The sequence below is a fragment of the Pyxicephalus adspersus genome, chromosome 2 (genome assembly GCF_032062135.1).
Source record: "Pyxicephalus adspersus chromosome 2, UCB_Pads_2.0, whole genome shotgun sequence".
Classification (NCBI taxonomy): Eukaryota; Metazoa; Chordata; class Amphibia; order Anura; family Pyxicephalidae; genus Pyxicephalus; species Pyxicephalus adspersus.
The window spans coordinates 124,706,230-124,719,221 of NC_092859.1; the positions used below are offsets into that span (position 1 = coordinate 124,706,230).

At 35.6% G+C, this 12,992-nt stretch overlaps 1 protein-coding gene across 1 annotated transcript in view; it reads left to right on the plus strand.

Moving 5' to 3' along the window:
* Positions 1–12,992, plus strand: part of THSD4 (thrombospondin type 1 domain containing 4) — a gene marked incomplete in the record, with an annotated part of 385,569 nt that overhangs the window by 167,901 nt on the left and 204,676 nt on the right. Inside the window, 1 exon segment of the mRNA XM_072402303.1 lies at positions 1,097–1,233. Within this exon segment, the coding sequence (XP_072258404.1) occupies positions 1,097–1,233 (137 nt within the window).

Consider the following 12,992-nt stretch of genomic DNA (forward strand, 5'->3'; position numbering starts at 1 on the left):
GTTTAGAGACCGTTCATAAAGCCGAAGGAAGCCATCCAGCCAGTGTTGTGATGCTTTGAATTCTTCTGTGAATATTTCTAACTGTGGTGCCATTGTAAGGCCAAATGCTTGAATATCAGCCCTGCACACACCCATAGCCTGTGCTCACCTGTCAGCAATCCATTCAAAGATAATTCTTTCCAGCTCAGGAAATAATGGTTGCCGACCTTATCCACACTTACGTTTCTTAGCATTTTCCTCATCCACCTGTTGACTGAGGGTCATACTCTGCTCGCCATTTCCGGACCATTCAGAGATCTAATTTCTTCTCATTGCAGAAAGCCGTCAGGTTATATATGTATATGTGTGTATATATATATATATATATATATATATATATATATGTTTTTGTGTGTTTTTTTATGTTTATATATAGTTATATATATTTATATATAGTGAAACTATCATCGTAGAAGAAGAGGGCCTGCATACTGGTTCCTTGGTAGGTAAGAAAATGTAATGACGAAAATTGTCAGCAATATAGCCAGGCAACTAGCATCCTAAAAAAAATAAAGGTTAGCATAGCTACCCGCTATTAGCCTCTCATGCCAGGCATTTTATCAGTTTTTTTTAAAATCATAAATAAGGAAGAAGTCACAACTGGTCTCCACAAAACCCTTTTTCATAGATTCTAAGCTTGATTGTATTGAAATTTCAACTGTAGTACTATTAAAGGACGTCATACACTCAGATTTATTGGTGCTATATCTGAGCATATCAGGCCTCTGATAACAGGGAGACATTTTTCTACTTTTTCTTATACCGATATATATTGGAGTCAACTTATGTGCAGTACAAGGGGAGCTATTGCCATATTAGACTGCAATGGAACCTCGTTGACAAATGCTCTTGGTGTCCTGTGTAGGCCATATGGTGACATAAAAAGCTTTTCTCTGTACTTCTTTATAAAGAGGTAATTATTGGTCCAACAGAAGTGATCATGTGACCACAAAAATCATAGACCATGACTATGGCAGCATTCAAAATGTGAAGTAAGACTGTGTGCTCAACAAATTCAACAGTAATGTGTCAAAAATGTTATTTTTTTGTTTTTCAGGGAAAGGGGAACTTAAGTGTGAGCTGACCTGCAGGGCAATGGGCTTTCGGTTCTATGTCAGGCAAGCTGAAAAAGTAATTGATGGAACACCATGTGACCTAAATGGGACTGCTGTTTGTGTTGCTGGTCAGTGCAAGGTAGGCAAATCATTCTCTACTGCTACCTAACAAAGCATAATAATTTTTAAGGTTTAAAGTTTTCCGATGACATTCTTTACATTTTCCTCTGAAATGCTTAATATTTGTTATTTTTATTGCACATTAATTGATTGCTATTATCTTCTAATAATATCCATGTGATACTTTTTGTCTATTGGTTTTTGGATTTACAAAGTGCATGGATAGTAGATAGGCACACAAGAGTGTGATGTATTTATTGTGAAGTTTATTATGATCCTTTATTTTTTACCTGTGGATATAAATATCAGCAATTGGCTTCTTCCATCTGTTATATTCTGAATATTCACATGTCTAACAAATCATTTCTTATTCCACCTAAGGGTGGTCTTGTTAGAGAATGCAGATTTACTTCCATGTGCACACATGTTAATTGATGCCAGAGGTGGTGACAGATCAGTAAAACCCTTGTAAAATGCATTTTGCCGGCAGCTCCTTTTGGTGATCATGATGGTGACAAGTGGAAAGTCAGATGGGTGTTGTTCCTGGCAGCAGCTTCTATTGTAATATTTCTTCTGCAGCATTTATTTTATAGAGATCTTGTGTGCATGGGCCTTACTGCTTTGTTTCCAGTCCTGATTTGCACAAATTAGAGAAAATATTGTACTTCAACATGGTATTGATGCAACATTTATTTCAGTTAGAAATCTTATGATCTACTGTGCATGGGACATACTGAATTACTTTTTATTTTGATTTGTGCAAGGAAATGGAAAATCCTGTACATTAGCATGGTCTGGGCACACTAATAATTTTATAGTTGGAGATCCCGTGATCTCTATAACTGTTTTTTTTTCTGTGCTTTTGCTTTGTTTTTTTGCATGGGTGTTTAAGGAGAGTCAGATGAACACAACCTAATTTGGTCATCTTTACTTGCCTATCTGTCTGGGAGCAGAGCTACGCTATGCAATGCAGTTTACTTGAGCAAGACTTCAAGATGGTTCGAAGGTGGCAAAGTTTCTTTTATTTAACTACTGATAGTGACTTTCTCATAACTAATTTACGCCTATGATTCATATTGAAGTTTGTTGCATTGCCATGAAATAAGCCAGGACATTTTAGCTTCCCTAGATATTTAAGGTGGTGGAGATCACAAAAAGCTCAATATACTAGATGTTCTGTAATTTAAATTTTTATCTGGCATGTACTATCTGGTACAAGTTCTTAATTGAAATAACTTATGTTTAAGTACATATGCTTTGCAATGCACAGTAGGATTTTGCTAGCCAGTCAGTCTTTACCAAATTTTACAATACATTTGAAGCTTGCTGATAAGAAAACACAGGGTCAAATTCTTCAGTATGTTGCAGCTCCTTCACTAGCCATTCACAGGCTGAGGAGGTTTAACCTCAAGGAATAAGCCAACTGTGTATTGCTGAAAATGTCATTTTCTATTCATGTGTTTGCAGTACTCTTGACATATTTGTGAATGTCAATAGGTTTTTGATGGGTATTTTAGGCTTTATGTGTTCTTAAAGTTCCTGCTTACTCTGAAACATTATACTATCTTAGGAGGTCTTTCATCTTCCTCACTGGTGATTAGAATCAGCCTGAGCTGTTTCCATAAAGACATTGCAGTTGTAAATATTTCAGCAAATACCAGTAACAAAATCACTAGCATATGCTTGGCTTTCCATTTCACTCTCCTCATAAAGTAAATGTTTTATGCCGTCTACTTGGTATATCCACAATCTGCCATAATTAATTAGTGAGAATGGTGGCTGCCTGTCAACACAGTTGGTATTTAGAAGTCTGTGACAGGCGCTAAGAAAATGGACAATAAAAATAACCATGTGATAGCCTCTGGAATACCTATGTAAATAATGTAAATACAGTAAGGGGAATGTATATGTTATGGGACATGGGATAGGGCATAAAGATATTGATCTCAGAGGATCACAGGATAAGATCTACAAGCTTTGGCCATGTTTATGCTGCATTTAGACACCAAAAACAAAAGTAACCTCCACCCCAGTATTTTGAAATGTGTGTATTATGTTAATAGGTTCTGAAATATTATTTTTGGTCGTGGCTAGGGAAATTTTTTGTAGCTTTTAGCTACATTTACATAATTTGTTCTGGGTGTGTGTATGGATGTGCATTACAATTTGTGAACCTTTTATCATTTTCTATATTTTTATATGAATTTGTCCTAAAACATAATCTGATTTTCAAGTCCTAAAAGTAGTTAAAGAAAACCTGGCTAAACAAATGAATCAAACGTTATTATAGTAGGTCTTGTATTTATGATCCAATAACATATCTGTGTGTGTCAATAACAAAACCTGTGTGTGTAAGTGAATCTTTAGGATTATCATATATTTAAAAAGTGAAATCAGAGTCTGGTGTTTTCAATCAATGTGTCATGGCTCAAACAAAGGAGGTGTCTGAGGACCCCAAAAGAGTTTTTGTTGCCCATAAAGCTGGAAAGTGTTACAAGACCACTCTGCCAATCAACAAACAGACAGATTGTGTAAAAATAGAGGAAATTCAAGACTGTTGTTACCCTCTCCAGAAGAGGTTGACCATCAAAGATAACTTCAACTGCAAGGAGTGTAAAAGGTTAAAAAAGAACACAGGGCAACCCAGAGTTCACCATGTGCCAAGCAATAGAAAGGAAAGGGGCGCTCCCAGGGAGGCATCCATTTCCTATTTTAAAACAACCCTATTAATATCATTTTTGCACTATGCATTGTGGTAGAGCAAGGTAGTGTGTTTTTCTGCCATATAAATTTCATTCAGTTCAGTAAATCAAACATCAATATTGCTCTACCATGCATTGTGATTTGCTGCATCAGAAAAAGGTTCAGGTGTTTCTTTAGGGATGAGTGGCAAATCTCAGCCTAGGGTGATATTCAGTTTAACAAGTAGGGGTTTCAGTCAAGCAAACCTTCTAAATTTTTTTTTCAATAAAGTCCAAACTACATACCTTTAAACATTTGCAAAGGGCCCTGAACATGGTATTGTCATTAAAGCTGCTGGTAATATCTATATGTTATATGTTTCTCTATACAAAAACCGTTTTTTTTTGGGTTTTTTTTGTATATTATTTTTTTGCATTTTAGATTGAACTCTGTTTGGCAATGTTTATTTTTGTTTATTTTACCTGCCAAACTACCTGGAACTACCCAGTATTTAGGTATTTAATTTCCTCATTCTGTTGCCTAATTTTATGGCGATACATAAGTTGCCGGATTTTTCCAGTCTATACTTTTGTGCCCTGTTTAAGCATACGTTTAGATTAGTCTAAAGCTATATTTAAAAAAAAAAAAGAAGGCATTTACAGCTTCCAAGTGCCTACTACTACATTATGAAGGCATCATGCGTAGCATTCTGTCTGAATGGCGTGTCTGAAAAACACACAGCGACAATTCCACGTGCAAATTCTCCCTCAATGATAAATAATTTTCAAAAACTGCTCATGTGAACTTGGCATAAATGTGATTATGTTTGTATGATTTGCTATTTATGCTACTGTTTAATACTCATGTTATACATTGCTTCTTTTCTGACAGCTGCTGTACTTTACTTGTGCTTGACATAGGTTGTAATCCACTCATTACAAAATGAGGGTAACTCACAATGTCAGTAAGCAGAACAGACACGCCAGAACTTGCATTTTATTGTACTATTCATTGACACTTCCCCCATATGAAGATATGCTGGAAGTCATAGTTGCGCACACCAGGAAAAGTAGGAACAAAAAGATTTATAAAGGGATGTCTGTGTTCATGAGGTTGATGTTCTAAATTTGTGATTCATCTCTCATATGATGATGTGAATACTTTCTCTGTAGTAGATTATGCAGCGTCTATCTAATCTACCGTAGCTAATTTGCACTACAGGTTTTTTAGTTGCAGTCTTTGCTGACCCCTGGTGATCATTGTGCATTTACCCAAACTTCGGATTACGTTAGGTGGCAAAAAATTTAAAACTGTAGCTGCTTCTTATTTTACACTCATATGTTTTTGCATCTTTTATGTACTGTCAAATTAAAAGTGGAACTATATGATGTGTGCTGTCCGTAAACATTTTGTAATATCAATTTTGTAATGTCAAACAGGTGAATACAAGCTGCATATAACCATGAGATTACTGTGTAACCTAAATTTGTGCATAAATTGAAATAAATGTCATCCATCATACACAGTACAAATTCTAAAATGTTCCCATTCAAGCAGCCTTGTACAAAAACTAATTTGAAATAATACAAACCCGTTCTAACATGCTATTGTATTTCTATTATGCTAACAACCCTGTAATTCCTTTTCTTTTCAGCATTTGACATATTCATTTGAATCTTTCATGTTCAGGTATACATATCAATATGTATAATATAGTAAGTGTTTTTACAACTGATATTTGTCCTAAAAGATTAATGTGACAGCAGTTAGAAATTCTGATTAACTTTTGGCTTTAAATTCTTTAAATTCTTTCGAAATCAGAAGAAAAGTTTAATTTGCAGTCTGTCCTCTCATAATATGACAGCTTCGTTTTGTATGTCACCAGGACAGCATTAATGTGTACCCAAATTCAGAAATTTCACTTTAAAATAAAAGGGTAAACAACCCATTTATTCTTCTTTATTAAACTTAATGAAGATATTTCTTGAAAAATATCTAATAAAGCCAATCAGCCAGTTTCCTCTCCCTGCATCTAGAATATGGCTCCTGTTTCTCTACCACTGGTTATTAGTCCATCATTGGATATGAGTATGGAATGTCTTCTCATTACACACAGTTTAAGGCCAATTTTGGGGGGAAGCCAATTAACCTATCACCTGTTTTTGGGATGTGGGAGGAAACTATTTGCCCAGAGGAAGCACATACAAACACAAGGAGAACATCTAAGTGTCTGGCTAACAATCAAACTTGGGACCCTGGAGCTATAAAAAAAAAAAAGTGCTAGCCACCATGTGTTAGGGCTGCACCCCCGGCAGGTGTCACAGCATTACCTGGGGTGCAAGTTAAAGTGTCTCCTGGTCTTCACCAGAACAGTGGTCGCTTGACTACTTTTCTGTGGGGGAGAACACCAGGTCACATCCCTCAGGCTGTCCCCACTAGGGTTGAGTGGAACAGAGGGGGTTCTATGTAGGGACAGCCAAGATCAGGTGCTGAGTAGGATGACCGAGAGAGGCAAGGTCTAGGCAGGCACAGGTCAGGAATTCAAAAAGGCACAATATATAGAGTGTAACTAAGCAAATCTCGGGTAACAAGGCTGAGGATCCAGGCTAGCAGCCAGTAGCAGGACAGTTAAAAACAGAAATTGGTCTGCTCATTGGCTGCTGCACATACTCTGAAGTCCTCCTCAAGCTGTGCACATCTCTGCACTGCTAAAGGGAGGCAGAGGAAGCTGCCGTACTGATGATCTGTGGGCAGAGTAATAACACCATGTTTTTCTGCATAACTTTTTATGTGCAGCCTAAAATCCTCAAATTGATAAATATTCTGCAGTGATAGACCCTAGAATTGGACCAGTTCCTAGGTTCTAAGCACTTCTTAAAAGACAATAAAGAGGCTTCTAAGCAGCGAGATGAGTGCTTGGTGGATTTTATATTAAAAGATTGTTGGCAAATACAGTAAGTAGATAAATGTTCGTTAGTTAGAATTGGCTTTTCTGAATCCCAAGGGTCTTCTTGCAAATTCTTTTATTCACTTGTAGCTGCTGTGAACAAACCAGATTTTTTTTGTTAATTTTAAATAAGTAATATAAACATTTAAATAATGAGACTGATTTTTTTAATAATTTAAACGATGTGCTTAGTATTTTGTTTAGCTAGTGATTAGGAAAAGGGGGCTGGGGATGGGACACGGATGTGCACTCCAGATCAAGTTACCCTCTGGTTTTATCTTTTTTTTTTTTTCTACAAAGTGTTAGGTCCATTTATGCAGTAGGCAATGAATGATTTTCATTATTACCTTTTTTTACAGTTATGTTTTTCATCTAAATTGCTATTGCAAATTACAGAAAATTGCATGGTTCAGTTTTATATATACAGAACCCAGTCTTCAGAGACAAGAATGTTTTTTTATTATCCTATACTGTGCATGGTGTGCTAAATCAAGTTTTCAGATTTGGTATGGGATTTGCTTTTAAATTGTGGTCATGTGGCATGATTTTACTATACAGTATTTGTTTTTAAGCTATGATGTAGGGCACATGTCTGATTACTACCCCACACTCAAACTAACCAAGTAATCATCATCTAGCAATGAAGACTTTTGGCGGACTTCCTGTCCTTTCAGTAATTTACATGTACACCCTGACCAGAACTATATAAGGTTTCATCCAATCAAAAGAGCAGCTTTAAAAATCCAAACCACAGTTGGAAGAAGAGCAGACATTGTTTTGATTGGCCATCTACTATCTGAGATATACTTTTCAAGATAAACACATACTTAATTCTGAAAAATATTCCTACAGACAAGCTTGTGTTATTAAAGTATTTCAATCTTCTTTATTAACCACTCCCTTGTAAAAGAGGTTATTTGTCTTGTGGTTCTGACATCAGTTCTCCTGTGGTTTTTTCATGCTGTTCTTGGTTTAATATAACACTCCCAAACTTTTAACATTTGAACCTGTATTCAGAAAAAGAATTCCTATATTAAATAACTGTAAAATCCATGCATTGTCCATGGAAGCCAGAGATGAGTTAACGCCTATTTATTTGATTCACCCTGTGATCAATGGGGTTTTTTCAATGGGTTTTTTTTATTACTATTGTTTCCCCACACTCCATTCTTTTTTTCCTAATACACATTTAGTTCTCGTTTTGATCAGTTTGACTAATTCTTCTTCTTCTCCTTCTATTTAAATATTTTGGAATGACAAATTAACTGAAGGTCATCTGCAATTGCATTGAATTTTGAATAGTTTTAAAAACATTTTTAGGATGTAGCAGTGGACAGACATTACTTGACTGATGTAGGTCAATAACTGTAGTGTGACCTGTCTACTCAGTGGTCTATCAAGTAATAACACAATAAATCATTAAACCAGCCATTCGTCTGAAGGAAACTAAGGATCTTGGTTCAAGGGATCTGTCAGCAAACTATTTGTGATTATTATTGCTTTGTATTTATATACTGCCAACATATTACGCAGCTTTTACCATAGTCAAATCTCATTAAATGCAAAGCCACGCAAACACAAGAAGAACATACATACATACATACTCCTTTCAGATAATGTCCTGGCTGGGATTCGAAAAATATAATGGACTATATATCTTGGAGTATTTCCCTCTGGATAGACAGGTCCAAGGAGAGAATGTTTAAAATATGATGACACTTGCTACCGGTAGTTGTGGGCACTTACATCGGGAAATAATGTCTCCTCAGTCCCTCAATCAAATACACAGAAATTCTCCCCTTCTAACATTGTGCGCATTGAATTGTAAAACAGCTGGCTATCTCAGCTATCCACTAAGCAACACTTCTATATGAAATGAAGATTATAGAAGGGAAATGTGTTTGTGGTCAAATGGTTGGTTAAAATGCTGCTTCTCCATAGATACAATGCAGTGTTGCTTGTAAAATTTGATAAACTGTTAGCACTACAGTTGTTCCAGCAAATGGACAGAACCACACCCTCTATGCTACAGATAATAGGAGGGGGTTTTGTAGTTCTGTTTTGTTTCTGTTGTTTTGATACAGAAGATTCATTGATCTTTGCCTCCCTGGGAGAAGGATGTGTGTTATTGGAGGATCATCAACTAAAAAAAAAAAAGGGGGAGGAAAAGGAAATTAATACAGCCACCACATGTGAAGACTGGTAAGCTGCAGTGTGTTAGCCACATACTGGACCATGATGTATAGATATCACATAGTAGAAACCAAGAAAAACACACACACTCACACACTCTATTAAAGCTCTCTAAGGCCGGAGAAGATACACTTTCATCATTGAAACTAGAATGGATCTGATGCAGAACTAAAAACATTTGCTAATGACTTTTAGGAAATTAATTGCAGGATTGCTGGATTACCCAGCTTCACTGATGAAAGTGTATCCTCTTCAACTTTGGGGAGTTTAATAAATCAGAGCCACTATGTCACATTCATAATTGTTCTCTGGTTGGATGGACAAATTGGAACTTTAAAAAGCTTCATGACAATCTTGCTAAAGAAACAATTTATTGCCGGAGTATTCAAAGAATACATACTTCCATTTTTTTGGTATAAGTAGATGTTTTGTTGGTACAGTACAAATAATATATTTTACTGAAGAACATAATGTTCTTTGCAGTATCTATTTTTCTGTTTCAATTGCTCAGCTTTGTGTTTCTCTTACCTGTTATTTTCTCACACGGTTTTATTTTTTAAGGTTTCTTTTCTTTAGTGGAAGAAGAAAGTGGTAACCACTGCTCTTTGAGTTTTATGTTTCAAAGCTACGTATAGTAGTTATTTGTTTCTTGCTTTTTCTGTCCTAAAAATACTACGCTGTCACTCATGAAGCTGATGGATACAAATTTGTTCAGAAATTCCAATATATAATTTTGTTTTTTGTTTTTTTTTCTAAACCACATTCGCCATTTGAAAGAAAGGGAAATAACAATGAAAATTGAATGCGAGACAAACAGCAAAATAAAGAAAAAATATTCAAAAAGAAAAGCGCCACGTTATGCCAAACAATGTAATGCACATTATAAGAACCAATTGTAGCCAGAGACAATCAAATTATGCATAAGAGAGAACAAACTGCTATCTCTCAGGTCAATAATTCCGGAACAGTGCTACTGAACGGTTTCAATTTCTTTACATTAATTAATGTGGTATTTATAATAAAAAAGGGAGAAATGCAGGAAAAAGAGCAAAGGAAGCAAACAGAGGAGCAATGAAAGAAAAGTGAGAAAGGAGAAGGGGAAAAACAGTGGAAATTTTGTTAAACTTTAAAGCAAAACTTAGGTAAAAACAAAATTTATGAACATATCCTAATAACTTTTGCTTCATTATTCATCTTTAATCATGCAATTTTCCCCACTGTTTTTCTTTCTTCCTGTGTAGGTGGTCCCATAAGGGCTTACAGTAGGCTGAAGTCAAGTCAATCTCAGGGGGCATTTGTGGCATCTAAATGCCCTTTTACACACCTAAAGCTGAAGTCCTGAGTTTGTTCTTTTCTTCTGTGTATAGCAGAAGGAGGTCCTTTGTTGGATGTCCATGGCTAGCTAGCAGGGGGTCCTCTTAGGATCCAGAAATATATATACAGGCATATATAAGCAGTCCCTCCTGAAGAAATTCTATTGGCAAGGGATGGAAGATTTAGGCAAATATATTTTGCTTTAAGGTCAGAATAATGAAAAAAAAAATGCAGAATGGTCATTTTTGCCTGGGGATTGGCTTTTACATTTATAAAAAAAAGCTTTATTGATTTTTAAATTATTATAAGCCCACAGACATGGTATTTTTATGTATCTTTTTTTAATGTCACAGAAATGAGAAGTGATTACAGCCTCAGCTGTTCTGCTTAAAAGGTCACTTTCAGAGTCACCAGCACCTATGTTTATTAAGTATATGGTACACTGCATAGTATTTGTATATACCTACAGCAAGCAGAGGGTTTAAAGAGGTGATGAGATCAGCAGCATATGGAATGTTCTATTACAATTTTCAACTATCTTGAGTTGTAAAGTAAGTGTGCAATTAGAGCAGAAAAAAAATGTGCCTATGAAGTCTGGAGACACTGCACAAGGAATATACTGAATTGTGCTAGTGATAGAATATCAGCATAAGCAAGATAAACAGCCAGTTAGTTCACATTGTATATTCCTTTATGATTTCTTAGTCTGCCTATATAATCCTGCGGCATTTAGCAGTCATTTCTTAACAGTCCTGCATCAACCCACATTCTTCAGTCTCTAGATCTTGCTGTCAAATGCACGTAATGGCTTTATTCTGTAATAAAATCTAAATCAATTTATTTAGCCTCAGAACAGAAAAAAATGGATTAATTCTCAACACTCATGATACATTATCCATCACTTTCAAAGAATCGCAAATGCTATGAAAAATTAGTTGAATGAGAAAACATTCCCAGTGGGTTTATTTAGGACTTCTTAAAACCACATTATAGGTCAAATCCCTTAGATGATGGCATTATTTTAAATTAATTCAGTATCCTAGCTTTATTTTCTATTTAAAGCAGTCCTTTCTACAAATAGTGCTTGTTTTATTTGCATGAAATAGTTATTTAATTACTGCAAATCTTTATTGTTAATTATTACTGTGTCACATAGTCTAGCTTATCAGAATCTGTAACATAAAGTAATAACCTATGCAAACATTATTCTATACGTGATAAAGGAATGCAACACCATATTGACCCTGCATGTATGGGAAATCATTTTCACACATGCATTGGCCACCACAGTGTGCAGACCCTAACTACATTGGGAATCTTTGGGGTGTACGGGAGAAGACCTTGGCAAAACATGCAATTCTGGATGGTAATAAATGAAGCAATGTGATCGACTTATCGAAATGATACATCAGTGGTCCAGCAAGATGTTGGAGACATTTTTTGGAGTAATTTGGTAATGAATATGATTTTGTAGCTATCCAGTCACATCAGAATTATAATCTGCATAATTTATTACTTTTCAGAAATTTATGCTCTTTTCCTGACTAATATAAACTATATGCAGTAATGAATTGTTCAAGTGGGGGTTGTAGACCATGTGCACAATTTCAGTATGGTTTAGTGTATCAGATTTATCATTGTTGCCAATTCTACAGCTGTGCTCTGATACAAGAGTGTTACTATATTACTATAATACTATATTACTAGTATGTAATAATATCCACTTAATGCAGTGCTACCCAATAGCTTAATCACAAAAATCCTGTGCCAGGTCTCTTTCCATCCATTCTACAACAAAAGCTGATGTGTCTCCCTAGAACAGATGAACAGGCGTTTAATTTAAAGACTTACTTTGTGCAGTGTTTGCTACTACTAACAGGTCAGGGGCTTATTATTGATACCTACATTTATTTGCTTCTCTTTACATAGTCCATAGTCATGTTACTAACTGTCCCTCAGAGAGGCTCACAATCTAAATTCCCTACTATTGTCATATGCCAATAACACAGTCTAAGGCCAGATTTTAATGGTAAGCCCTTTAACCTAACTGCTTGCTTTTGAGGTGTAGAATGAAAACAAAATGCCTGCAGGAAACCCATGCAAACCAAGGGAAAACATACAAACTCCATACCGATAATGAACTGGCTAAGATTAGAACCTGGGACCCAGCGCTCCAAAAGCAAGAGTGCTACCCTCTGAGCCAACCATGTTTCCCTGAGATCTAATTAGAAGATCAAATTACTCTAAAGGAAGTGGAATAAATATTGATGACCTGATGCAGTTGGTCACTATCTCTTCTATTTGCCATGATTCTAGAAAGATGACTAACACCGAGGAGACTTGTGTTGATCTTTTTTTATGGTGAGAAACATCAATCACTCATCAGATAATACCAACTCTGTCAGCAACTGTGTATAGGATATAATAACATCATATTTATTATGCAAACTATGTATTTTTTTGTGTGTGTTTTTTTTTTTTTTTTTTGCTACAAATATTTTTTCCTTGTTCATTGTTGCTTGATTCTGACAAATAAGCAAGTTTACTTTTCCAACTTTGATTTGCCTCCCATACACAGTACGCATGCCTATTTTGGGTACCATGTATTTTTTAATATCTTGCACTACATAACTTTCAAGTGT